Raw genomic sequence first — 27,037 nt, forward strand, 5'->3', positions numbered from 1 at the left:
TGGCTTTCAAGACACTTTAACTCAGTAGTAATTCTGCATCTTCTTTTTTTTTTTTTTTTTTTTTTTTTGAGAAGGGGTTTACTGGGGATGGAACCCAGGGGTTTTCCACTTCTGAGGTATGACTTCTGTCCTTTTTGTTTTATTTTCTTGAAACAGTATCTGATAAGTTACTGAAGGTCTTGCTAAATTGCGGAGGCTGGCCTTGATTGAACCTGGGGTCCTCTTGTCTCAGCCTTCCAAGTACTGGGATCATAGGTGTAGGCCACCATGTCCAGCTATTCTGCATATTATTAGTAAATCATCCATTCTTGGACTTGTGAGATGCTTACTTAATGCAGCCTGGACCAAGAAATAAGCCAAGTATAAATCGATAGTATATCTATAATTCCTGGCTCCTTTGTGCATAATCAGATTGTTTGTGTGTGTGTGTGTGTGTGTGTGTGTGTGTGTGTGTGTGTCTGTGTGTGTGTGTGGTGCTGGGGATTGAACTTAGGGGCATTCTAGCTATATAACCAGCCCTATTTTTAGTTTTTATTTTGAAACAGGGTCTCACTATGTTGCAGAGTACCTCACTAAGTAGATAAGGCTGGCCATGAACCTGTGATTCTCACACACACACACACATATATATGTGTATATATTATATATAGCTCTGTATATATTCACTAACACCTACTATTTTCTCTTAGTATAATAAATTACAATAAAGTATTGATTCCAGTATTTAAAAAAACAAGTCCTGCAAAGCAATCTGAATGCAAACAATTCCATTAGAGAAAAAAAAAAGTGTCTTAAAGTATTTTTAATTGAAGTGCAAATCTGGCTGCTCATGTCTCCTCCAGCTTTAATTACAGACCTAGGGCTTAATTCACACTCAGCCTTCCTCCACTCGCCCTGGCTCCAACCATCTATAGCCGACTGGCAAATACACCATCTACAATACAAGGGTTAAATTTGAATAGCCTTTAATCATCACATAATGCCAAACAGATTGTAAGACCGAGTAAATTACACCCTAATTATTTTACATCCATGGCTCTTGTTTTTACTGTTATTATCATTTACAGACACCACTGCCATTGGGTTTATGAGAATTCCACTTTATATGATAGCACATTTAATGTCCCACTTCAGTTTCCAGGGACTGATTTGGGTGTTACGCCTCGGGAGCAGCCTACTTCCTTTGGTGCAATGAAGGTGACCTGTGTTCCTCCACCCAGCTGTGTGGTTGGCGCTGGTGCAGTGAAGTTCTACTTTCAGAAGAGAGAAGTAACCAGAACGTGTATCATTTGCATCGGTGTCAACCCATTATTATTAATTTTTTTCGGATATTGGGATGGAACCCAGGGACATTTAACCTCTGAGCTACACCCCCAGCCCTCTTCTTTATTCTTTATTTTGAAACAGGGTCTCACTAAGTTGCAGAAGTCCTCACTAAGTAGCTAAGGCTGTCCATGAACTGTGATCCTCTGGTCTCAGCCTCCAGAATGCTGGGATTACAAGCGTGCGCCACCACGCCCAGCTAACCCATTATTTTTTTAAAGGTATTCTTTCCCTCTCATTAAAAATTAATGTTATAAGCCTAGCGTGGTGGTGCATGCTTGTAATCCCAGTACTTGGGAGGCTGAGACAGGAGGATTCAGGTTTGCAGCCAGCCTCAGCTATTTAGTGAGGCCCTCAGCAACTTAGTGACACCCTGTTTCAAAATAAAGAATAAAAAATAGGCTGGGGATGTAGCTCAGAGGTAGACTGCCCTGGGTTCAATCCCCAGAGCCACACAAAAAAAACCTAATGTCATAAACACTGGGTTTCATACACTTGCTTTGTGTGTGAGTGTCGCCCTAGATGTAACATATATAAATGTACCTTCAAAAGTTAAAGGTGAGCCAGATATGAGACTGCATGCCTGTAATCCCAGTACTTTGGAGGCTGAGACAGGAGGATTGCAGATTGCAGATTCACATCCAGCCTCAGCAACTTGGCGAGGCCCTGCACAACCTAGCAAGGCCATGCTTCAAAATAAAATAAATTAAGTGAGATAGGGTTGAGAGTATAGCTCAGAGGTAGAATGCTTCTGGATTCAATCCCCAGTACTATGGGATTGAATCCACATTGAACACACACACACACACACACGCACGCACGCACGCACGCACGCACGCACGCATGCATGCAGGTAGTCAGCCACACTATGTCATCAATAAACCACACATGACATTCCTTTATTCCACCAGTGAGCGCCTCTAAAGTGCCATGCATGGTCCCGCGATGTACCTCAGCACTGTGATTAGAAGGTGACCCTTGCATCTGCTCACTGGAAAGCTCTTCATGGCAAAGTCACTGAGACACACCGTCTCATATAGCAACCAAACGATTAAGCTGGGTCTTTACTGAAAACCCTCTAATGCCGAGTAAGTCTTAGGAAATAATACATTGCAGTGAAGAGCACAGATTTTAGAGTGAGAGAATGTCGGCTTTGATACCAGGTCTGCCACATTTCCTGGCTAGTGTGTGAACTGGGTATCTTATTAGACATTTCAAATCTCAGTACATTTTCTGTAGTTTCTTTGTTAAGGTGAAGAAGAAGCCGGGCGTGGTGAGGCATGCTTGTAATTCCAGCATTTGGGAAGCTGAGACAGGAGGATCGAGATTCATGGACAGCCTCAGCTACTACTTAGTGAGGTTCTTTGCAACTCAGTGAGAGCCTGTTTTGAAATAAAAATTAAAAATAGGGCTGGAGGTGTAGCTAGGAATGCCCCTGGGAGTACAGGGGGGAAAAAAAATGAAGAAGAAGAAATGGGGTAATTCATGTAAAAGATGTAAAAGGTTTGCCATGGCAACTGATATTTTCTTCTTTCTTTGAATCCAGGGCCTTGAACATGCTAGGAAAGCACCTTACTACTGAGCTACACCCCCAGACCAATATATAGTGTTCTGATTTTCTCTGTCTTAGACTTCCAAGGTCGGACTTCAGCCTTGGTCCACTGAAGTTCCTATACAGAACCCATTTCCTCTGTCTTTCTGCCCATCTGTCAAAGAACATTTTGCCCTCCTCTCATGAGCAGAAAACTCCTAACCAGATAACTAGGTCAAGTTTAGCAAAAATCCTACTGAAGATACTTAAACCTCTGAAGTCAAAGGAAAGCAGGAAATGAAGGAGTGTGTGCCAAGATAAAGTAAGATTTAGTAAGCATCTACCTTAAGAAAGCCAAAATTTTTAGCCAGGTGTGGAGATGCATGCTTTTAATCCCAGTATGTGGGAGGCTGAGAAAGGAGGATAGTGGGTTCTAGGACAGCCTCAGCAATGTAGCAAAACCCTGATCCAAACCAAAAATAAAAAGGGCTGGGGGCACAGCTCAAAGATAGAATTCCCCTGGGCTTAATCCCCAGTATTACAAGAAAAAAGAATGAATGAAAGGCAGGCAAAAATCTATTTTACAGCCAGGAATTAAATAAGTATAACCCCCCCAAAAACAGATAATATTCCAATCAGAAAAATATTACTTCTTTATATACTTTCACATGGCATTCTTCTTATTAATTTTTTTTTTTTTGCTAAACAAGCAACTTCTGCTTTTTAAGTACAGGGAAAAAACAATATATAATCCGGGGGGGAAAAAACTCAGAAAATGAAAAAAAATGAAGAACCATTTATTGGTGATTCAAAATCCTAAAGTTGTTTCCAGTTCTCCATTTCTCAGATACCAGTGGTATAAAGGACCTTACTGTGATAGTAAATGTTGTGCTATATACAGCTTGATCGACTTCATTCTCTCATTAGCATTTTCATCATTCATTTCTAAACAGGGATCCCAAATTCAGTGTCCAGTTGTGATCTCATCAACAACTATCTCTGAAAACTGACAAATTTTCTTAATGCAATTTGTACTTTCTGGGACTCTCCAAGTGTTCCCTTTTGCTTTGGCAGAATTCTCTAGGGACCTGCTTAGTGTTAATGGGATATAAAATAGGAAAAGTAGACATTGCCAAAAAGCGTGGAGGGGGCATGTAAGTAGAAAGGAGCTTATTACTTAGGAAACTTGGGGCTCAGAAGCACTAAGCCCACACTTAGGGTAAAGGAAACTGATCCCCATACACTGGACCCCTTACATTGCAGAAAGCATGAGAGAAATGTCACCAAGTCTACCAAAACAATAGTGACACAGTGCACATGTGCTATCTTTTTCTTTTTTGGAAAATATGGCTACATTTTTTCCTAATATATTATTATCATGATTTTAGCAGAGACAAAGTAATGAAAGATTGACTTCCATTCCACCCACACATGTAGTCTGAGGATGAATATGAAAACTTATCATGAGGTCTACAAGTTCAGCTGAATATAAAAGACATTTTAAACTACTTATCTAGTCGGAAGGAGGAAGGTCACATACTTTCATTCCTCCTTGAAATGCTTTCTGGAAAATGGCACAACACAAGAGTCATGATGAGATACATGAACTAAGTCTAGGAGCATGATAATACTGGGGGGAGGGCTACCGACATCCACGGTTCCCTAAATAGTATAATACCAGAAAATGTTAAAAGATGGTCTCAGATTTAGGCTCACATAAACAATTTAGTATGGTTTAAAAAGAGGTCTTTAACAGCAAAGGGAATAAAGAGAATCACTATTATAATGAGGAAGAAGGGAGATCATTAAGAACGAGCTTAAGAGAGACATGATTTAAGCGTATGGATTTGTATGATGTGGTCTCCCTTTTCTTGGAGTATAACAATCCCAGAAAACCCAAGCATCTGGTGTAATGTAGAACTGTATGTTTCTTTTTCTTTTTTCTTTTTGTGGATCTGGGGATGGAACCCAGAGGCATCTGGCCTCTGAGCTACACCTGGCCCTATTTTTTATTCTTTATTTTGAAACAGGATCTCACTAAGTGGCAGAGGGCCTCACTAAGTAGCTGAGGCTGTCCGGCAACCGGGATCCTCCGGTCTCTGCCTCCTGAATGCTGGGATTACAAGGGTGGGCCACCACGCCCGGCTAGAACTGTATGTTTCAATATCCAACATTGAAACAATACTAATATTGCTTTTGTTTTTTTCCAAGGGCTTGGGAGAAAACATGGATTGAGAATGAATTATAGCAGGAAGCCTTCTTTTAATGGAAAATCTGAGCAGTACTTGAGGCCATAATGACCCATCTCCTACCATCCTAAAGGGAGGTAGTAATTGACGGAGCCCTCTTTCCTGATGCAGCGAAATTCACTGGATCAAGAAGATGAAGTGATTGTTTTTAAGGACAGCGCTTGGTGCTTAGTACAAAACTTTTCAAGAGGCAATAACAGCAATGAGTCAGAGGCTAAAATAATTACTTCCTTTGTACTGACAACATTAAGAAGAGGATGTGAAAGCAGGAAATTGATTTTAAAACATAAAGTCCTATTAGCTAACATTATTAAACTCTTCACATACACCAAGTTATAACCTTGTTAAGGCTTATTTGATTGACTAAAGGGAAGAGGGAAAAGAGGAAAGGAAGGAGTGAAAGTAACTTTAGCAAAGATAATAGAAAAGAAGAAAATAAAAAAATGCCGTTCTCATTGACTTCCATGTTTTACTGCCAGAAATGTAAAGGTATAAAAAGGTCAGCTGTGCTTTATTCTTCTATATGTATCACTAAATAATAGCTGTGGTCATTCCAGATATTATATATATATATATTTGTGTGTGTGTGTGTGTGTGTGTGTGTGTGTGTGTGTGTGTGTGATACTGGGGTTGGAACTCAGGGGCTTTTCGACTTCCAGGCTACACTCCCAGACTTATTTTATATTTTATTTGGAAACAGGGTCTCACTAAGTTGCTGAGAGCCTCCTAAGTAGCTGAGGCTGGCTTTGAACTTGTATAATCCTTCTGTCTCAGCCTCCCAAGTGCTGGGATTATAAGTGAGCCACCACCATACCTGGTAACAATCTTTTTTTAAAAGATGACAACATACAGAAAAGGGATCAGTTTTTCAGGAATGGGATTGTTTTTCATAGACCAGATTGTGCTGTAAGGCTGAAAAACAAGTCTATTTTGGCTGGCAAATGCAATACTTTAGATACATAATTCAATGAAAGAAATCTGAAACTCTATTCTAGATCTTTAGGGATTATTGGCATACATCCAAAAGGCTATTCAAAGTACCTGAGTGCTGATTTATTTAACAAGTACATATTCAGCATATATTTTGTGTGAGATATTAAGACCAGAAATGGAGGAGCTGTCTGATGATGAGGATTTTGATAAAAGCAATGATAATAGTCATCAGCTAACACAGAGCAATCAAGGCCTTGGACCAAAGCACACTTTAGGGTTCTATCATTTAGTTCTCATAACATCAGTATTAGAGAGACTGGTAGAGCCATGCTAGAAATCTTGAAAAATTAACTCAACCCCATTTTTTGACATCTTCTCTAGACTCTCCCCTGCAAAGATGTAATGCCAAGTTATGAGGCAGGTGAAAAGGAAATATGTAGAGATTAATACTTTTCAATAAGACACCATTAAAAATATTGTTCTTTCTGGACATAGTGGCGCATGTCTGTAATCCCAATACTTGGGAGGCTGAAACAGGAGGTTTGAGGATTGCCTCAGCCACATAGAGAGACTCTCATCAACCTAATAGGACTCCATTTCAAAAACAAAAACAAAAACAATATTAAAAAAAAAAAGGCTGGGAGTATATCTCAGAAGTAGAATGCCCCTGCGTTCAATCCCCAGTATCACTCCACCTCTATAAACTATAAATTATTCTGGAATCAGGGTTGTGGGATAATGGTAGAGTGTTTGCCAAGCATGAGATCCTAGGATTGGTTTCCAGCACTGCAAAAGAAAAGCTGGGTGTGGTGGCGCATGCTTGTAATCCCAGTACTTGGGAGGCTGAGACAGGAGGATTGCAGCTTTATGGCCAGCCTCAGCTATTTAGTGAGGCCCTCTGCAATTTAGTAAGTCCCTGCTTCAAAATAAAGAAAAAAATATAAGACTGAGGGTGGGGCTTAAAGGTAGAATGCCCTGGGTTTGATACCCAGTTCCACACACAAAAAAAGATAAAGAAACCGAAACGAAAGAAAAAGAAAGAAAGGAATAGAGGGAGGGAGGGAGAGAAGGAGGGAAAAGGGGGAAAAAAGAAAGAGAAAGAAAATAGTGAGAATATGTTTTGTTGATAGTAAAACTTCAAAGGACCTCACAATGAAGGCTGGGCATTTAAGACATATCCTTTGAATTTGGGATCATACCCTGGATCAATACTTATATAGTTAGATATTAAATATCTTCTAAAGAGCTCACTTATTGATAGTCAGGGTTGACTTCACTGAGTCAGGAGCCATGTAATCCCAGAAGTGGATAAATCCCGTGTATTGGATTAACTTGGGCAGTACTGGGTAGGCTGGTAGAGTGTGGCAGGAGGTGGTTCCTGGGGGAACAGCCTTAGAGATTCTAGATGATCCCTCCTCCTTCTGCTCTCTTTTTCCAGCGCCTGGGACGTAGGGCCCATGTGCTCTTCCATTCTCTGCTTCTAGCTACCCTGCTCTGAGATCTGAGGTCTCTGACCTCACATGGACTGAATCCGAAACCATAAGAAAATAAATCTTCTTTCCCCTGAATTACATTGTTAATCTTTAGATTAAAGCTGAAAGAATGCTGATGGATACAAAAAAAAAATGGTACCAAAGACCCGGGATTGTTATTACACCTAAATCTGACCCTGTGGATCATGAGTCTTTGGAACTGGATTTTGAGAGGAAAGAGGAAAGTCCAGAATGTAGCTAGAAAGTTGGATGGTAGGGCCTGTGCTCAGGAGATTATGGACGGCAAAGATGACCCCACAGGGAAATGGATTAGAGGCCGCATTCCTTACACTTTGGCAAAGAACCTATCTGAATTTTGCCTGTGTCCTGAAACTTTGTGTGGGGCCAAACTTTAAGACAATGGGCTGATTAACTTGGCAGAGGAAATCTCAGAACAGTAAAATATTCACTCTGCCTTACGGCTTTTGATGTCCATGTTCAGTGAACTGTACTCCAAATTTCCAGAGCGGAAATTAAGGCAGACAGACTTTAAAGATTTGCAGTTTGGCTAGAAAGGCATGTGTCAAGCTGCAGCCCAGAGCGAGGACGTCATGGAAGGAAGGAAGACGGTTGGAAAGAAAGAGGAAGCTGTGGCCATGATGGAGACGGCAGATGGAATTGGGACCAGGTCTGAAACACATGGAGCTGGGGCCACGGGCAGCCCAGGTGGTATTAGGGCCTGGGGTGACCCAGATGGACTTGGGGTCAGTGGCAGCCTGGATGAAGCAGGCCCAGCAGCTCTGATTTAAAAAGTCCCATTGTAGCCGGGCGTGGTGGCACACGCTTGTGATCCCAGCATTTGGGAGGGTGAGACAGGAGGATCGCAGTTTGCAGTTTGCAGACAGCCTCAGCTACTTAGTGAGGCCCTTTGCAATTCAGTGAGACCCTGTTTCAAAACAAAGAATAAGGAAATAGAGCTGGGGGTGTAGTTCAAAGATAGAATGCCCCTGGGAGCCATCCCCAGTACTGAAAAAAAAAAAAAAAAAGGTCCCATTGGCAATAATTGAGGAGGGTGTGACTACTTTTCTTTAGATGGCCCATCTCTGAGTCTACAGAGTCCATGGAATGCTGACTTTGCTGGTAAAAGGAAGCCATGCAGGCCTGGGAAGCCAGGCAGTATGTGACAAGGGTCGGAATTTCTGCAAGCAGGTCCAAACTGGGCACTTTGTGAAGTTGTGAGGGTGAAGCCAAGGTTGCAAGAAAAAAAAAAAAAAACACTGAGATTTAGAAATGCCAGAAATGTGGACCAATCACAAAGAAAGGCTGCTAGCTGCGAGTCAGAGAGCCAGACTCAAATGGCAGTAAAAACCCCAGGCGATCAGCAAGGTTGTGGGGGCAGGGCCACCGAGGCCCTTGGAGATCTCTTCTCACCACAACGCCACTGATGCTGGAAGCAGGGTTGCAAGATCAAATGCTGGCCCAACCAGCGAGGCCAGGATCGGGGCCTCCCATGAGGCAAGGCCAGTGCTGGGGCCAGCGAGGTCGGGATCAGAGTCCTCCGGGTGGCCAGGCCACTACTGGGGCCATCAAGAGTGGGATTGGAACTTGCAATGCGGCATGCACAGAGAAATAGCACAGAAAATAAAATCCAGATGCTTCCCCTAATTAGCAAGAACTAGGAGGAAAGGGGTAACAGGAGGAGATCGAGTAGTAGAAAGGGCCCTATTGAGAAGCAATTAAGGTGACCAATCAGAGGGAAGGGGATGGGGGAGGATGAAATCTCTTTAAAACTCATGAGGTGGGTAAACAGTTATATCAAAGATAATCAATTAAGCATGGGATCGAGGGAGAGGGAGGGAATGGGATGGGGATTGGATGAGGGCTTATTGGATGATATGTGCTTGTATATCCTCTCATGTCTTGTATTCCAAAGTGATGTATGATTACAAAAATAAATAAATAAGAGGACTTCCGGGAAGATGGCGACCGAGAAAAGCGGGGCTTAAGAGCCCGCTAACAACTAATCTCCATTACCACAAAATCAGCGCCTTTCATAGCCAGAAAACACCATCACCAGAGAAACAAAAAAATCACCAGGCTCCAGAGAGAAAGCGGACTGAGAACAGAGCTCAGAGCCACAGAGGAGATACACTGGCCTCACGCCCAAGGCTGCGGCAGAAGCGCCATACTGCCGGCGGCAGCGGCGACTTCACCGAACGGCTACAGCAAGCCGAGGTGAGCCGCTGCAGAACAGCCAGGCGGGATTTCTCGCCGCAGGTAAAATCTAAAGCTCCCAGTGGCTAAGCTCAGCACACGCTGCAGGGATTCAGAGGGGAAATCAAAACCAAGAAGAAATACGCCAGCCTCACGGCCGAGGGCATAGCAGCGGCGCCATATTGCCACCGGCGGCAGCAGCAGAGAATTCACCGAATCCAGTACAGCTACATCTGCGTACTCAAGAACAGTGAGTCAAATTGCGGGCCACAGAGGAGAAATCCCAGTACTGTACTCCCTGGGACTTGACCCAGTGGGGGAGGGGCGGTGGCAGAGATATCACACCATAGGAAGCGTGCAACCTGGCACCCCCCACAGTCTAAAGCAGCCTCTATCGACTCTCTGGGTCGGAGACTCTGTGATACAACCCAGTAAAGGAGTAGTGGGGTCTGAGATACTACAGACTCGAGATCCAGAACACCTTAAGTGAAGTCATAGTGACCCAAGGGAAGAACCCAGAGAAGGCACAAACTTCCGAAATCATGGGAAAGAGGAATAATACTGGAGCAATGAATGCCCACAACCCCACAACATCAGAACCCGATAAAACAGAAAATCAGAGATTTCTAGAAGATCAAATCAGGAAAATAACTGTAGAAATAATAGAGGTGCTTCGAAAAGAACTCAGAGAGAGCCAAAAAGAGATCAAGGATGCAATTAATGAAGTAAAGGCCTCAATTCAAAGCACAAACAACCGATTAGACCACATGGAGAACAAAATCTCGCTCTTAGAAGATGATCATTCCAAAAATGAACGCATAGTTTCTAATCTAGGGAAAAATATCCGACAGCAGGAATCTGATATTGAAGAAATATGGGCCCATTTTAAGAGAGCTAACCTAAGAATCATTGGAATAGAGGAGGGAAAAGAAAGTGAAACCAAAGGGATCAACAATCTCTTCAAGGAAGTAATAGCAGAAAATTTTCCAGACATAGAGCAAGAGGTTGATACACAGATCCAGGAAACTTATAGAACTCCCTTTAGACAGGATCGGAGAAGAGGATCCCCACGCCACATAATTGTCAAAATGACCAATGTGGAAGCCAAGCAGAGAATCTTAAAGGCAACAAAAACAAAGGGCCAAGTGACATTCAGAGGCAAACCAATTAGAATTACTCCAGACTTCCCAAAATAAGTCATGAGAGCCAGAAGGGCTTGGAGTAACATATTCCAAACTCTGAAAGATAACAACTTCCAGCCAAAAATTTTCTACCCAGCAAAACTTTCTATCAAATTAGATGGGGAAATAAGAAGCTTCCATGACAAACAGAAACTGAAGGAATTTATGTCTTCAAAACCAGCGCTAGAGAAAATACTCAAAGAGATTAACTACAAAGAAGAAATAGGTAACACACACCAGAACCAGAGAAACAAGATTTTCCATCCAACAGACAACTAAGATTGGTTATCTGTGGAGATTCATTATTTATGTTAGTCTTTTACCTATCTCTAAATGGTATTGTTTGCCTTTATTGTTGTTAATTTTTAGGATTTCTAGTTGGAATATTAATATACTTTCAGATATAGCATTTGGAAATATTTTATCCCATTCTATTAGTAACTGTTAACTCTGTTTACATTGTCTTTGGACATACAATATATTTTTTTCATTTTTTAGGGAGTTTGTATACTCTTCTGTTGCCTGTGCCATTGAAATCATATCCAAGAAATCACTGCCAATTTCAATGTTGTGAGGTTTTATGACCCAGATTCTCTCCTAAAAGTTTATAGTCTTAAGATTTATATTTAGGTCTTTTATCTATTTTGAATTAATATTTGTATATGGGATTAGGTAAAGGTCCAACTTTATTCTTTTCCATGTAATTATTATTTTTCAACAATATTTAGTTAAAAGATTATTATTTCCACCACCAAATGTTCGTGGAAACCTTGTCAAAAATAACTTGACAATATAGGGAAGAATTTAGCTCGAGGCTTTTATTTAACTCCAATGGTTTATATATCTGCCTTTAGAATAGTACTACACTGTTTCAATTATTGTAGCTTTATATGGTTTGAAATCAGAAAATATATATCTTCTAGCTTTGTTCTTTTTCAAGATCGTTTTGGGTTTCTAGAGTCCATTTTCCATATTAGGATAGATTTTTTTTCTAAAAAATAAATATATAAATATATGATAGTTTCACCTAAAAAAAATAGAAAAAAAAATATTCTCTGGTAAGAAAGAAAGTAAAAAGAAATATTGAAATGTTATCTTTAAGTCATCAAAAGCTTGGTATCAGACAAATGAAACTGTTATGTGAGATTATCATTTTTAATTTTGGATAAATTGCTATAATACTAGATGTCAACCACTAAGCCAAGCATGGGAGGGAGGGATGGGGAGAGAATGGGGTGGGGATCAGGTGGGGGCTGACTGGGTGATGTGTGCATGTATGTCTACAAAAGTTTGTATCCCACTATGATGTATGAATACAGTGCACCAATAAAAATAAATAAATAAATAATAAATAAATAAATAAATAAATAAATAAGTGTTGGCAAGGAAAAACAAACAAAAAAAGCAAATGCTGGCCCGACTGGATTTAGTTGCTGTTTTGGTCCTATCCCTCCTTTTTATGGCCCTATCCCTACCTTTGGGAATGCAGATATTTACACCTTGACTTTATATATTGGATGCATGTAACTTGACTTTTATTTTGATCTTCATTATCTTTTACAGAGGTACAAAAGACTTTGCCTTGAATTTCAGAGGAGACTTTGGATTCTGGGACTTTGTCAGTCCCATCTAAACAATGATACCTCACTAGTTTTGACTCATGATAATAGTAAAAATCAAAGGTAAGAAGAGAGAGAAAAAAAAAAGCAAAAAATGAAGCCCCAAACAAACCTTAAGAACTTAAGATGTAAATGGTGTAAATCTTAAGAACTTAAGATGTAAATGGTGGTGTATAGAGTTGGGTCTAGATTCAGTCCAGTAGATACACACAGGCAAGTTTAAGGGATACTGTTTTCTTTATGGAAACCTAACAAGCACAGCAATTGTATCTCTTCAAGAGCAGTGGCTTATAACTCAGACTCTAGAGTCAGATACTGTAGATCTATTTCTGCCTCTGCCATTTATAAACTGTGTATTCTTTCCATGACCTTTGTGTTTTCAGTTTCCTCACCAAAAAAAAAAAAAAAAAAAAAAAAAAAAAGCTAAGCTAGGTGTGGTGGTACACCAGCGTACCCGTAGTCCCAGTACTTGGGAGGCTGAGACAGGAGGATTGCAGGTTGGTGGCCAGCCTCAGCAACTTCATGAGATCCTGTCTCAAAATACAAAATAAAATAGGACTGGAAGTGTAGCTCAGAAATAGAATGCCCCTGGGTTCAATTCCTAGCACTAAAAATACATACATACATACACACATACATACATACATACATACATACATACATACTGAAAAAAGGCTAAGGAAACGTAACTGTGAAATCATCAGGCTGGGAAAAGGAGGACATTTGCTGTTGCCTGTGTCTGGCATCCCATTTTATTTAGGTGTCCAAACTGGCACTGCAGGGTGCAGATCGCCTTGATCTCACCTGTAGAGGAACGCAGCTCACTGAGATAAAGGGACCTTAAAAGCAAAGCACATTTGCCAGGACACCACCCCGCTTGGTGCTGGTTTCCCAAGGGTCTAGAACTGGGCTCCCCACAACAGTTGTCACCAGACACATGTGGTTCCTGGACACTTGAAATGTGGAGGATCTAACGTATGCATAAAATAAACACTGTATTTGGAAGATTTTGTATGAAAAGAATGTAAAATAGATGAGTGATATTTTTTGTACTGGTTGCATTTGTGTGTGTGTGTGTGTGTGTGTGTGTGTGTGTGTGTGTGTGTGTGTGTTACTGGGGGTGAAACCCAGGGGCTTTCTACCTCCGGGCTATACTCCCAGACCTATTTTATATTTTATTTGGAAACAGGGTCTCACTAAGTTGCTGAGAGCCTCCTAAGTAGCTGATGCTGGCTTTGAACCTGTGCGATCCTCCTGTCTCAGCCTCCCAGGTGCTGGCTGGGATTACAAGCATGTACCACCATGCCCGGCTTGTACTGGTTGCATTTTGAAATGATAAAATTTGGAGGTAGTGATTCAAGATATATAATAAAGATAAATTTAACCTCTTCCTACCACCTTTTTTTGTTTTTTTCCTATGGCTACTGAGGTAAAACCCACTCAAAACCCTCCCCTCATCACATGGAGGCTTTGGCAACTTCCAGTTTACCCAAAATTGGAGAAATAGCTGGGGTATAGATGGAATAAATTTTACAGAATATAGATCCAAGTGTGGAACACGCACCTAGTATTTGTGAGGACCTGGACCTGGGTTTGACTTCAGCACCCTTTGTTTTTTGCTGAAGTCAAAAAACAACAACAAACAAAAACAGAATGGAGATGGTAATGGTTTGAATTTAGAATATCCCCTTAGCCATCATGGACGCAAACTAGCAATTTTGGAAACAGGGCTTGGTTGTTAGGCGGGTCCCTGGGGTATGGCCCGGGAGATCATATAACCTTCCCCCTCTCCCTGCTTGCTCTCCACTTCTGGCCTCTGTGGGGTGAGAGCAGAGCTCTGTGGTTTCTCTCTCTCCCTCCACTCACCTCCCATGGACTGAACCCCCAAATCTCCAAAAACTGTGAGCAGTTAAATCTTACTTCCTCTAAGTTGTGTGGTCAATTTGTTTGAATTATAGCAGAGTGAACGTTGACCAAGACATAGATCCTGATAGGCAGGTTTTCCTTGGATGGAAGAAGAGAGGTGCAGGCCTTGCAGTGGGTCAAATGTCCTCACTCAGAGAAGGTAAGGTGCAGTGGTGTGTGGTGTGTGTGTGTGTGTGTGTGTTACTGGGGATTGAAGTGAGGGGCATTCTACCTCCAAGCTACACCCCCAGCCCTATTTTTTATTCTTTATTTTGAAATAGGGTCTCACTAAGTAGCTGAAACTGGCTGAGAAACTGCAATCCTCCTGTCTCAGCCTCCCAAGTACTGGGATTACAAGTGTGTGCCACCACGTCTGGCTTCCCAGCCCTATTTTTAATTCTTTATTTTGAAATAGGATGTCATTGTGTGTAGGGGCGAGGGTAATGGGGATTGAACTAAGGGGCATTCTACCTATGAACTACACCCCCGGCCCTATATTTTATTCTTTAGTTTGAAATAGGATCTTACTAAGTTTTACATGACCTTATTAAGTAGTTAAGGCTGGCTGCGAACCTAAAATCCTCCTGCCTCAGCCTCCCAAGTACTGGGATTACAAGTGTGTACCATCATGCCCAGAAAGGTGTGGCTTTTTAGGCAGGGGGAAGGGGGGAAGCTATATAAAATGTTAGAGATTTGGTTTAAAATGCTATGATAATTTTCTTTCTTTCTTTCTTTCTTTCTTTCTTTCTTTCTTTCTTTCTTTCTTTTTTTTTGAATACTGGGGGTGGAACCCAGGGCTTTCTATCTTCGTGCTATACTCTCAGACCTGTTTTATACTTTATTTGGAAACAGGGTCTCACTAAGTTGCTGAGAGCCTCAATAAATAGCTGAGGCTGGCTTCAAACCTGCGCAATCCTCCTGTCTCAGCCTCCCAAGTGCGGGGATTACAAGCGTGTACCACCATGCCTGGCGATAATTTTCAAATAACATATAAATAATTTTAAAGTATTACTTAAATTGAAATAAAAATTGATTCTGAATATTAATACACATTTTCCCAACTGTAATCAGGATGAGAGTGTGTGTGTGTGTGTGTGTGTGTGTGTGTGTGTGTGTGTGTGAGATCCCTTCCTAAATTTCAATTTAAGCAGTTGCAGAGTTACACTCATCAGAGTCCACATGTGGCCAGCCGTATTCCTGGTAGGCAAGGCAAGATGCTGACATTCTTGAGCACATTGATCCACTCCTGGCTGGAGGGAGGTAAAGTCAGAAGTTTTCCCAAAGAACTACGGGCCCAGAGAAGGCAGCCCAGATGCGCTGAGGTGGGAGCACCAGCTAAGAGAAGGTGCAATAAAGTGAGAAGCTCGGAATCAAGAGCCACGGAGGCTAGAGGGAGAAGTTCTAGAGGCAGACCCAAGAGAGAGAGAGAGAGAGAGAGAGAGGGAGGGAGGGAGGGAGGGAGAGAGAGAGAGAGAGAGAGAGAGAGAGAGAGAGAGAGAAGATTTGCAAGGCTGGCGTGGCTGCTGTGAGAATAACTATTATAACTGCTCGCCCCAAAGAGAGCCTGGCACCCTACAGAAATCCCTGCCCAATGCCCGCAGCCTCCCCCCTGTGGGAGGGGCCTACAGGAGCCAAACCCAAGATTGACACTAGGGACAGAGGCAGAAAAAAGAAACACGTGAAAGGAATGAAAACAATTCACTGCTTAAAGGAGAGGATCCAGCCTTAAAGGAGAGGATCCCAGCCTTAAAGGAGAGGATCCAGCCTTAAAGGAGAGGATCCCAACCTTAAAGGAGAGGATCCCAGCCTTAAAGGAGAGGATCCCAGCCTTAAAGGAGAAGATCTAGCCTTAAAGGAGAGGATCCCAGCCTTAAAGGAGAGGATCTAGCCTTAAAGGAGAATATTCAGCCTTAAAAGAGAGGATCCAGCCTTAAAGGAGAGGATCCAGCCTTAAAGGAGAGGACCTGGACTTTTTGCCCCACAGTCCACCCTTGATAGCCGACTGTCCTTAATATCTGATCTAGTTCCTCCTTCTCTAGCTTTGATGTATGCATCCATAGCCTGCCTGTACCAAGAAACCTGGAAGGTCAGTTTAGAAATAATCCCCTGCCCTCAGTGACTTTCTATCCACTGACCCTGTTGTCATGCTCCCTGGCTATAAATCTTGGCTTGTCCTTATATTCAGAGTTATCTTTCTCTCCTATTGCAATACCACTCTTGCAAGAGTCTTGCAAAATGTTTTTTTAAATTATTTTAACAGGTGTCAGAATAGTTTTTCTTTCATGCCATACAGTCTCAGGCAAGTTGCAACTGGTGACGCCCAGGACACGTCACTCCAAAATACGACAGTAGGAGATGACATCTCACCTCAAAATGTGCTTCTCTGGCAGAGGGTTATTTCAAGCTGATTATTTTGAGGAACTGCAGACACAGCAGTAGCTCTGAAAAGTTGTCCTATTCTAAGAGAAATTTACATCTATAGAGGGCTTTGTGCATCTCCCTCTCTGCACAGGGAAGGGAAGGATGACCAAATCACCAGAAACTTTTATCCAAAGGCAAACTAGATTCAAATATGCATCACAGACCTTGCCTTTGTTTCAAATGTTTTTCTTGGCTTTTTTGTTTTAGCCAGGTGTTCCCCACCATTTTTTCTTTGTTTCAGAGGAGGATGGCATTTAAGCCCAAAGCTTAAACCACCCCTTTGAGCCGGGCTTGATGGCGCACGCTTGTAATCCCTGCGCTTGGGAGGAGTAGACAGGAGGATCACGCTGGTTCAGAGCCAGCCTTGCTGGCTTAAGAGACCCTGTTTCCAAATTTAAATATATAAAATAGGTCTGGGAGTGTAGCCTGGAGGTAGAAGGGCTTCCAGGAACCCCAGTACCACCAAAAAAAAAAAAAAAAAATTTAACCACCTCTTTGAGATAGACTTGAGAGATGTATCCATGTGTCTTAGTTATTTCCCATGTATACTAGAACCAGGCGTGTTAATAAAACTTCTGCCACTTTTGCCCTTGTTAATCTTTCTTTTGTTACCGGGGTGCAGTTAGGAACTCATCAAAGGCCAGGCATGGTGGTGCATACCTGAAGTCCTAGAATTTAGGAAACTGAGACCAGAGTATAAGTTCAAGGCCGGCCTCAGCAACTTAGGGCAACTCTTAGCAATTTAGTAAGACCTTGTTTCAATTTTATTTTTTAAGTAAAATATGAGGTTGGGGCTATAGTTTGGAGTAGACTGCATCTGGGTTCAACTTTTAGTATTAAAAAAAAAAGAAAGAACTCATGAAGAGTAGAGAGAAAATTATTTTTCTTTCCCTGAACAATCTTCCCTTTAACTTTTTAACTTTGTTTTTTTTTTTTGTTTTTGTTGTTTGTTTTTGTTTTTGTTTTTGTTTTTGGTGGTACAGGGGATGGAACCCAGGGACTGTCTACCTCTGGGCTATACTCCCAGACCTACTTTTATATTTTTTTGGATATAGAGTCTCACTACGTTGCTGAGATCCTTACTAAGTAGCTGAGTCTGGCTTGAATCTAAACGATCCTCCTGTCTCAGTCTCCCCAGTACAGGGATTACAAGCATGTGCCACCACGCCTGGCCTCTCCTTTAAACTTTTAATCCACCCCAGCTTCTTCATTTGCCCTTTCTCCCTCTTCCCTCCTTCCCTCTTTATCCTTTCCTTCCTTCTCCCCCCCCCCCCCTTTCAGCTGTAAGCTGAACTCTGTCAGATGCCATGAATTCCTGTCTGGTGCTGGCAACTAGCCTCCCAAATTCTCTTTTTGACTCTTAGAACAAATGTCAAACCTACCTTCATCCACTAGGGGATGAGGTAGCTATTCTTGGGCAGCGGGGATGATAAAAAAGCTAATATACATAAAACTGCTTTGTGCATTATAAGATGTTATCTAAATATATCTTTAAAACAAAATAAAGCCAGGTGTGGTGGCACATGCATGTAATCCCAGCATTCGCAAGTCTAAGACAGGAGGATCACCGTTCACAGGCAGCCTCAGCTATTTCGTGGGGCCCTTTGCAACTCAGTGAGACCTTGTTTCAAAATAAAAAAAAATAATAAAAAAACTAGGGCTGGTTGGGCAGGTGTAGCTCAGAGGTCGAAAATCCCTGGGTTTCATCCCCAGTACTGCAAAAATAAATAAGATAAATAAATACAACAAAATAAAAAAATGAGAGTTTTTAAAAAGTGTTGAAATTGTCGAAGCGCTCTAACGAAAGCACTAAAAGAGAAAATCATACGCCACGACCCGGCAGCAGGAGACTGGTCACCCAGGGTCAGCTGCTGCAGCTGCGAGCAATTTTCCCACATGATTATCTGATTTCCATCACCCTGCGTTTAAGGCCAAGAAGTTGGGTGGCAGCGAAGGCAGCAGGGGGAAGATATCTAATATGAGAAAAGCCGTGCATAATCAGCCCATTAGCCAAGGTCACACAGGAATCTCAAGGTACTTAGTCCCTGCAGAAAGGCAATCCTGTGAATTTTATGGGAGACCAATTTATTTGTAGTTGCAACATCTGCCAGGCTGTGTGAACAGATACAATAAAAGTTGAGAAGCTGGGCATGGGGGCGCACGCCTGTAATCCCAGGACTTGGGAGGTCCAGACAGGAGGATCTCAGATTTGAAGCCAGTCTTAGCTACTTAGTGAGACCCTGAGCAAATCAATGAGACCCTGTTTCAAAATTAAATAGATGTCCACCATACGATCTGGCTATACCACTCCTGGATATCTTTCCAAAGGGGGTGAAATCAGAGATCTACAGTAACATATGCAAACTCATGTTAATAGCAGCATAATTCACGATAGCCAAAATATGGAACCAACCTAGGTCTTCATCAACAGATGAATGGATTGCAAAATTATGGGACATACACACAATGGAATTCTACTCAGCCATAAAGAACAAAATCATGTCATTCGCAAGAAGATGGAAAGACCTGGAGAACATTATGTTAAGTGAGATCAGCCAAGCACAGAAAGAGAAGGGACATATGTTTTTTCTAATAACAAATATTATTTGTTATTAGAAAAATGTTATTTGTTATTGCTCGAGCTAGGGAGTATTAGGGACACCAGAAGGACTCCAGATGATGGAGGGGAAACCTCAGCGAACCCAGGAAGGAAGGGTAGAGGAGGAAGAAGGCTGAGGTTCATTAATGGAAAAGCTACATATGCCTATGTGATGTGAATATATCATTGCTAACCTGGAAAATCAGTATCGGGAGGGAGGGAAATGGGGAAGGGGGGCACCAAGCACTGTGTGAATGTATGCCACTGTCAACATGATCCACATTATAATGTGATACTACAGTGCACCAATTTTAAAAAAAGCATGCCCTTAAAAAAAAGCTTAAATAATACAAAACTAAATAGATAAATGAATAAAATAGGGCTCCTCTCAAAATGAGAATGATTATCATCCCTAACCCAGAGTGATGGAGAGGAAGAAACGAGTATGGGAGCAGGCGGCTAGAACTGTTGCCGGCACACAGTAGAAGCTCTAGAAATGTTAACTATGATTCAGAGTTAATCAGGTCACATGCAGTCACAGGCCGTCGTTAGCCCCTGTGCTAAAACCTCCTGCTAGTACTATCCTTTGGTTCTCACAGCTTCATGCAGGAAAACAGCAGAGCATCCTCGATACAGAGGGCCTGCTTGCTGTGGGGCTGCAGCGTCTGAGAAGCGGGCTTTCAGAAGGTTCCCTAAGTCGCCAACTGGTAAGGCCACTCTGCCCACCTGCGGCACTAAATTGTGCTGTAACTGCCCCTCCACCCCGCCTGTTTGCACAACAGGGTGATTTATGGAGAACACCTGCTTTCCTTCTGAGACTCTGGTATGCTGGTAGCCATGGCTGGCCAAAGAGAGGGAGAGTACCAAAGAAGCGACTCCCATAAACCCCTTGGCTTCTGAGTGTCAACCAGGCTTCCCTGGACAGAGATACCAAGCACGCATGCACTACCGCACCTCCCTACAGGAGAACGGAGCCGGCTCTGTGCGGCCAGATAGGAAGCCTGTGCCTGGATGCCCCAGACTCCCTCTGATGGATTTTTTTCTCTTACCAATTCGACCGTGTGTCCTTTTTCCATCATAACCTCAGTGATGGGTACAACTATACAGAGTGTCCTTTTACTAGTTCCCTGAGTCTGTGTGTGCTCAAAGGACCTTGGGGGGGGGGGGACAAAGGCATATAATAGGATTCTAATTTCATAAATGTAGACATTTACCTGGTGTGGTGGTGCACACCCATAACCCCAGTGCTTGGGAGGCTGAGACAGGAGGATCACAGGTTAAGCATCCAAGGAATGGGAAAGTAAAGAGACGCAGACAGAGTTGTGCCGGAGCCACACCCACTGCACAGAACCCAGGTGAACCCAGGGGCGTTTCAGCTCTGAGCCACACCCCCAGCACCATTTTATTTTTCATTTTGAAACGGAATCTTGCTAGGTTGCTGAGGTCCTCCCTAGACTGCTGAAGCTGGCCTCAGAACGAAGATGCTCCTGTCTCAGTCTCTCAGGTACTAGGGTGACAGGCTGCACCACCACACCCTGTACAACGAGCTTCTCTCCAAGGCATGATGCCTAAAAGCTGCTGGTAAGCAGCGGAACCTAGGAAAATATCTTGAGGCTCTGAATCTCAGATTTCTTCACAGTAAAACTATAATAATAATACCAGGCTGGGTGTGGTGGCACACACCTGTAATCCAGTACTTGGGAGGTTGAGGCAGGAGGATTGCAGGTTCAAGGCCAGCTCGGCCACTTAGGGAGTGCCTTGGCATGTTAGACCCTGTTTTGAAATAAAAAAATAAAATAAAACAGGGGTGAGGGTATAATTTGAAGTTATAATCTGAGTTCAGGCCCTGTTACCAACAACAAAAATAATACCAATGTCACAGAAGTGGTGTGAAGATTTAAAAGATTACTTACACGATATATAAATCATATGTTTGAAGCAAATGCGTATTAGCTACCCAAAAATAAAGCATCCCAGTGCCTGGTATGTGGCAAATAGAAATAAATTAAAAAGCTACATAACTATACACAAAATGTCAACATATTTGCATTTGTATAAATATGTCCATATACTTCCCCGGATATATATCTATACATAATATAAATGAAAATAATCATCTAACAAGTTCTGCCTTGATAAAGCGTCATTCAGCATTCACCGGGTAAGCTGGTTAAGAGATTCATAAGTGGGCCAGAGTTTTATACCAAGCGCTCTCAATCTCAGGTAGAACTTTTATCTAGAAACTTCTGGTCAAAGCCTAAAAGCTAGCCTTCCTTAATGTTTAACATCTGAAATTAATTATTAGCCAGACAATTCAGAGTTCAGTTTAAGACACTAACTGGTGTTTATCACAAACCCTAACAGGCACAGATATGGTGGCTACATCTCCACAACCCCCAGTTAGTGCCCTAGCAATGAATTGCTGGGCTGGGAAACTGGAGGTCCCTTGGAAAAACCAGCTGTTAGTGCTCAGCTGGGCATGGTGGTGATGGTGGTGCACACTTGTAATCCCAGTACTTGGGAGGCTGAGACAGGAGGAACACACGTTTGTGGACAGCCTCAGCTACTTAGTGAGGCCCCCTGCAACTTAGTGACACCTTGTGTCAAAATAAAGAATAAAGTCTGGCGTGGTGGCGCACGCTTGTAATCCCCGCGCTTGGGAGGCGGAGACAGGAGGATCGCGCAGGTTCGAAGCCAGCCGCGCTGGCTTAAGAGACTCTTTTTCCAAATAAAAATAGGTCTGGGAATGTAGCCCAGATGTAGAAGGGTTTCCTGGAACCCCAGTACCAACAAAAAAAATAAAATAAAGAATAAAAAAATAAAGAATAAAAAATAGGCCTGGGCGTGTTGATCAGAGGAAGAATGCCCTGGGGATCCATCCCCAAGATACCTCTCTCTCTCTCTCTCTCTCTCTCTCTCTCTCTCTCTCTCTCTCTCTCTTTCTCTCTCTCTCTCTCTCTCTCACACACACACACACACACACACACACACACACACACACATCTCAGTTCTCCTAAAATCAGGTAAAGTATACTACTGTGATTAAGATTTGCTAGCAATAATGTCTTCATTTTCTCTTACACTGCATCTTTATGGCACTTCTGTGTATAGTACTATCAAGTTACATTGTGGCTGAGGTGTCATTAGTCATTCATTGTAAGTCATTTGAAAACAATTCCTGGCATCCTGTCTTCTCTTCTGTGCAGTATGAGTCAGTAGATCAGAGTATAAGAGACTAGTTTTCCCATATAACCTGGTATCACCTGGCTTTTTGTGTCAAGAGCAAAGATAACAAAATCATTTTTAACCCAACATACCTTTGTTCGCTAGGGAAAACCCCAGTCACTCCAACTAACTCCAAGTTCATACGTGCTGGCGGTAAAATCCAGCTGGGCATTGGGTATTACCACATGAGTGGTCTCAGTCAAATTCTTTAGCCTGTTGTAGTGATTTCATTCCCCATTCTATAATGTGGAGATAATAAGAGTGCTTGTCTTATAGTTAATACTGCACTGTACACTTGAAAATTGGTATGAGGAGCCGGGTGTGGTGGCGTATACTTGGAATCCCAGTACTTGGGAGGCTGAGACAGGATTGCGTAGGTTTGAAGCCAGCCTCGGCTACTTACTGAGCCTCTCAGCAACTCAGTGAGATCCTGTTTCCAAATAAAGAGTAAAATATAGGGCTGGGGGTGTAGCTCGGAGGTAGAATGCCCCTGGGTTCCATCCCCAGTACCACAAAAAAAAAAAAAAAAAAAAAGAATTGTTATGAGATAGATCTCATAGCAAGTAGTCTTACCCCAATGAAATAAAAGATTTTTTTAAATGCCTGCCTAATCATCTTTAATACGTTAATAAGGGTAAAATGCTGAGAACAGTACCTGGCATATAGTATAAAATCAATAAACAAATGAACAAAATACATACTTGTTTTATTGCTAATTGCTTCTATAATCTTCTTATAGTCCTGGCAAGACTATAAGCTATTTAAGGTCACAGACCATACATTCATTGGTAAGAACCTAGTCTATTTTACTCAGAGTTCTTTGTTTCATTTATCTATCTATCTATATATCTATTTATTTATTTATTTAGAAAAAGAGTCTTGTTAAGTTGCTGAAACTGACCTTAAACCTGCAATCCTCCTGTTTCAGCCTCTCAGGTATTGGGATTTGGGATTTTAGGCACCCAGTTTATATTCTGTGCTCTGAATGTAAGAAATTATTCTCTTAAATATATCTCATGAGCCACTACAGAGTTGTAACCTAAAGCTTGTAAAATTGCTCCAAAGAGTTTCTAGTTCCTTTAATCCCTATAATCCCACTATTATTATCCGTATAACCTTGGAATAAAAATCCTGGACCTGGATAGGAGCAGTGGTAGGGAACGGGGCTCAAAAAGAACAACTCAAGGATCATCTTTCGTATTAAAACCAGAGCTAAGCTGGGCATGGTGGCGCACGCTTGTAATCCCCACGCTTGGGAGGCTGAGACAGGAGGATCGCACAGGTTTGAAGCCAGCCTCAGCTACTGAGTGAGGCTCTCAGCAACTTAGTGAGACCCTGTTTCCAAATAAAATATAAAATAGGTTTGGGAGTGTAGCCCCAAGGTAGAAAGCCCCTGGGTTCCATCCTCAGTACCACCGAAATAAATAAAAAATAAATAAATAAATAAACAAAACCAGAGCTAGATGCCCACCTGGTTCCCAGCCCTCCTCACCATCCCAAGCCTACACCTGGCAACCACATTAATGAGTTGATTGAGCACTTACTAAGGGCCACTGAACCAAGTGCTTTAGATCTGCACCACTTATTCCTGCAATCATGCTGAGATTATCCCAAAGAATAAAGTCCACAATTGTAAATGTTGGAGCCAGGATTCCAGAGACCATGTTCTAGTGACAGCTGACCTCTAAGACAGCGCAGTGATCCCAGCTCCTGGTATTCATGCTCCGGTGGTTAGTCCTCTCTTGCACTGAACAGAGCTGGCCATGGAACCAACCGATTGCCAAGGAAATGACAGCGTGCGACTACCAAGGCTCAATTAGGAAAAAACAAACCAACAGAAAAACACTGTGGCTCCTGTCTCACACGATCTTGGATCACTCCCTCTTCAGGAAGCCGGGCTGTCGTGTCATGAAGATTCTCAAGCAGCCTGCTGAAGGGGGCCATGCAGCAAAGGGCAGAAGCCTCCGGCCAAGAGCCACAACCAACTTTAGGTAACAAGTGTGCCACCGAGGAAGTGAATCCTCCAGCCTATCCAGTCTTCAGACGCCAAAGCCCCCGCCGGCATCTTGTCTACAACCTCTGTAACAGCTCAAGCCAAAACCACCAAGCTGAGCCGCTCCCAAATTCCTAACCCCTAGAAACCACCTGGGATAATAAACATTTGTTGTATTACACCTTAAAGTTTGGGGGTAATGTGTTATGCATTAAATTTTAGGCTTTGTTATGCAGCAAAAGATAACTAAACAGTTCTCAACTAATAGATTCTATTGTGTCATTATGACAGCCTGGTAAAGAAAGTGAAAGCTTCCTCAAGTCGTTTGGATTAACTCTTCACTGTGGCAGTTTCCATCATGGTTCAGAAAATTTTCATTCTTCCCTCTCAAGTTATCTATTTCCCAAGGACAGGAGGCTGGACTTGACTACATGACTTGCTTTAGCCAGTTGGCTATGGAATTGTAAAGTTATATCATATCAAAGAAGAAGCCTGAAGGCCAAGTTGCACCCAAGCAGGAGTGCAGCTGATTTCTAGGCCCAGAAGTGAAAAATAAGTGCTTGTTGTAACTCACAAGATCATGGGGTTGTTTGTTACCCAGCAGACGCTGACCAATACACTCACCATGCTGTATGATGCCATGCTCCATGAGCCGGTGGCAAAGCTGTTCTGCCTCTTTCCTTGTGGTGGCCTCACCTTCCTGGACCAGCCAATCCAGGAACTCGGATGCCATGAAAGTGCGCTCATACTTCACCCCTTCCTCTTCCCTGGGCTGCAGGAGGGTGTTTTCAGGGCTCATCAGCCTGGGAGGAGAAAAAGGCAGAAAGAGAAATAAAGCAAACCTACACAAAAGGAAAGCAGCTCATTTGAAATCTTAAATCATAGGCTTCTGTGAAGTAACACAGCAGAGTTATCAGACAGGCAGATGTGGCTGTCGAGTGCTGCTGCAAATGTAAATTCTATCAGAACATCATGCATTTTCTCCTGATAATTTGAAAAGCAACTGGAAACACAATCTAAAGATGTATCATTCATAGATGGCATTCAAGATCGCCATCTTGAAGTTAGGTATGAGAGCACACACCTGGCATCCCAGCACTTGGGAGGTTGAGACAGGAGTATTCGAAATCAGTCTCAGCAACTTATAGAAACTGTCAGAAACCTAGTGAGTCCCAGTTTCCAAAACAAGAAATTTAAAAAGGGGGCTGGGCAGGATCGGAGCCTGCTGAGGGTTTAGGCTGGTGCCGGGGCCAGCAAGGCCAGGATCGGAGCCTGCCGTGAGGCAAGGCAGGTGATGGGGCCTCCAAGGCTGGGATTGGAGCCTGTCGAGGGGTTAGGCTGGTGCCGGGTTCAGCAAGGCCAGGATCGGAGCCTGCCGTGAGGCAAGGCTGCTACTGAGGCCTCTGAGGCCAGGATCGGAGCCTGCCGAGGGGTTAGGCCAGTGCCGGGGCCAGAGAGGCCGGGATCGAAGCCTGCCTTGAGGCAAGGCCAGTGCTGGGGCCTCCGAGGCAGGGATCAGAGCCTGCCAAGGGGTTAGGCCGGTGCCGGGGTCAGCAAGGCCAGGATCGGAGCCTGCCGTGAGGCAAGGCCGGTGCTAGGGCCTCTGAGGCCAGGATAGGAGCCTGCCGAGGGGTTAGGCCAGTGCCAGGGTCAGCAAGGCCGGGATCGGAGCCTGCCTTGAGGCAAGGCCGGTGCTGGGGCCTCTGAGGCCGGGATTGGAGCCAGCCAAGGAATTAGGCGGGTGCCGGGGCCAGTGAGGCTGGGATCGGAGCCTGCCATGAGGCAAGGCCAGTGCTGGGGCCTCCGAGGCAGGGATCAGAGCCTGCCAAGGGGTTAGGCCGGTGCCGGGGTCAGCAAGGCCGGGATTGGAGCCTGCCGTGAGGCAAGGCCAGTGCTGGGGCCTCCAAGGCCTGGATTGGAGCCCGCTGAAGGGTAATGCCGGTGTCAGGGCCAGCAAGGCTGGGATCAGAGCCTGCCATGAGGCAAGGCTAGTGCTGGGGCCTCCGAGGCCAGGATAGGAGCCTGCCAAGGGGTTAGGCCAGTGCCAGGGTCAGCAAGGCTGAGATCGGAGCCTGCCTTGAGGCAAATCCGGTGCTGGGGCCTCTGAGGCTGGGATTGGAGCCAGCCAAGGGATTAGGCCTTTGCGGGCGCCAGCGAGGCCAGAATCAGGGCCTCCCATTAGGCAAGGCCGGTGCTGGAGCCAGCGAGGTCAGGATAAGAGTGTCTGGGTGGCCAGTCCACTACTAGGGCCATCAAGAGTGGGATCGGAACTTGCAATGCGGCATGCACAGAGAAATATCACAGAAAATAAAAACCAAATGCTTCCCCTAATTAGCAAAAACTAGGAGGAAAGGGGTAACAGGAGGAGGTCG

The 27,037-nt window shown here is 43.3% G+C and overlaps 1 protein-coding gene across 1 annotated transcript in view; it reads right to left on the reverse strand.

The window, feature by feature from the left end:
- Positions 1-27,037, reverse strand: part of DEPTOR (DEP domain containing MTOR interacting protein) — a gene marked incomplete at both ends in the record, with an annotated part of 174,851 nt that overhangs the window by 60,018 nt on the left and 87,796 nt on the right. The window contains one exon of the mRNA XM_080693525.1: positions 25,290-25,468. Coding sequence (XP_080549651.1) covers positions 25,290-25,468 — 179 coding nt within the window. The remainder of the gene's footprint in view (positions 1-25,289; positions 25,469-27,037) is intronic.

Source organism: Muscardinus avellanarius (assembly GCF_963383645.1).
Source record: "Muscardinus avellanarius genome assembly, chromosome: 4".
NCBI lineage: Eukaryota > Metazoa > Chordata > Mammalia > Rodentia > Gliridae > Muscardinus > Muscardinus avellanarius.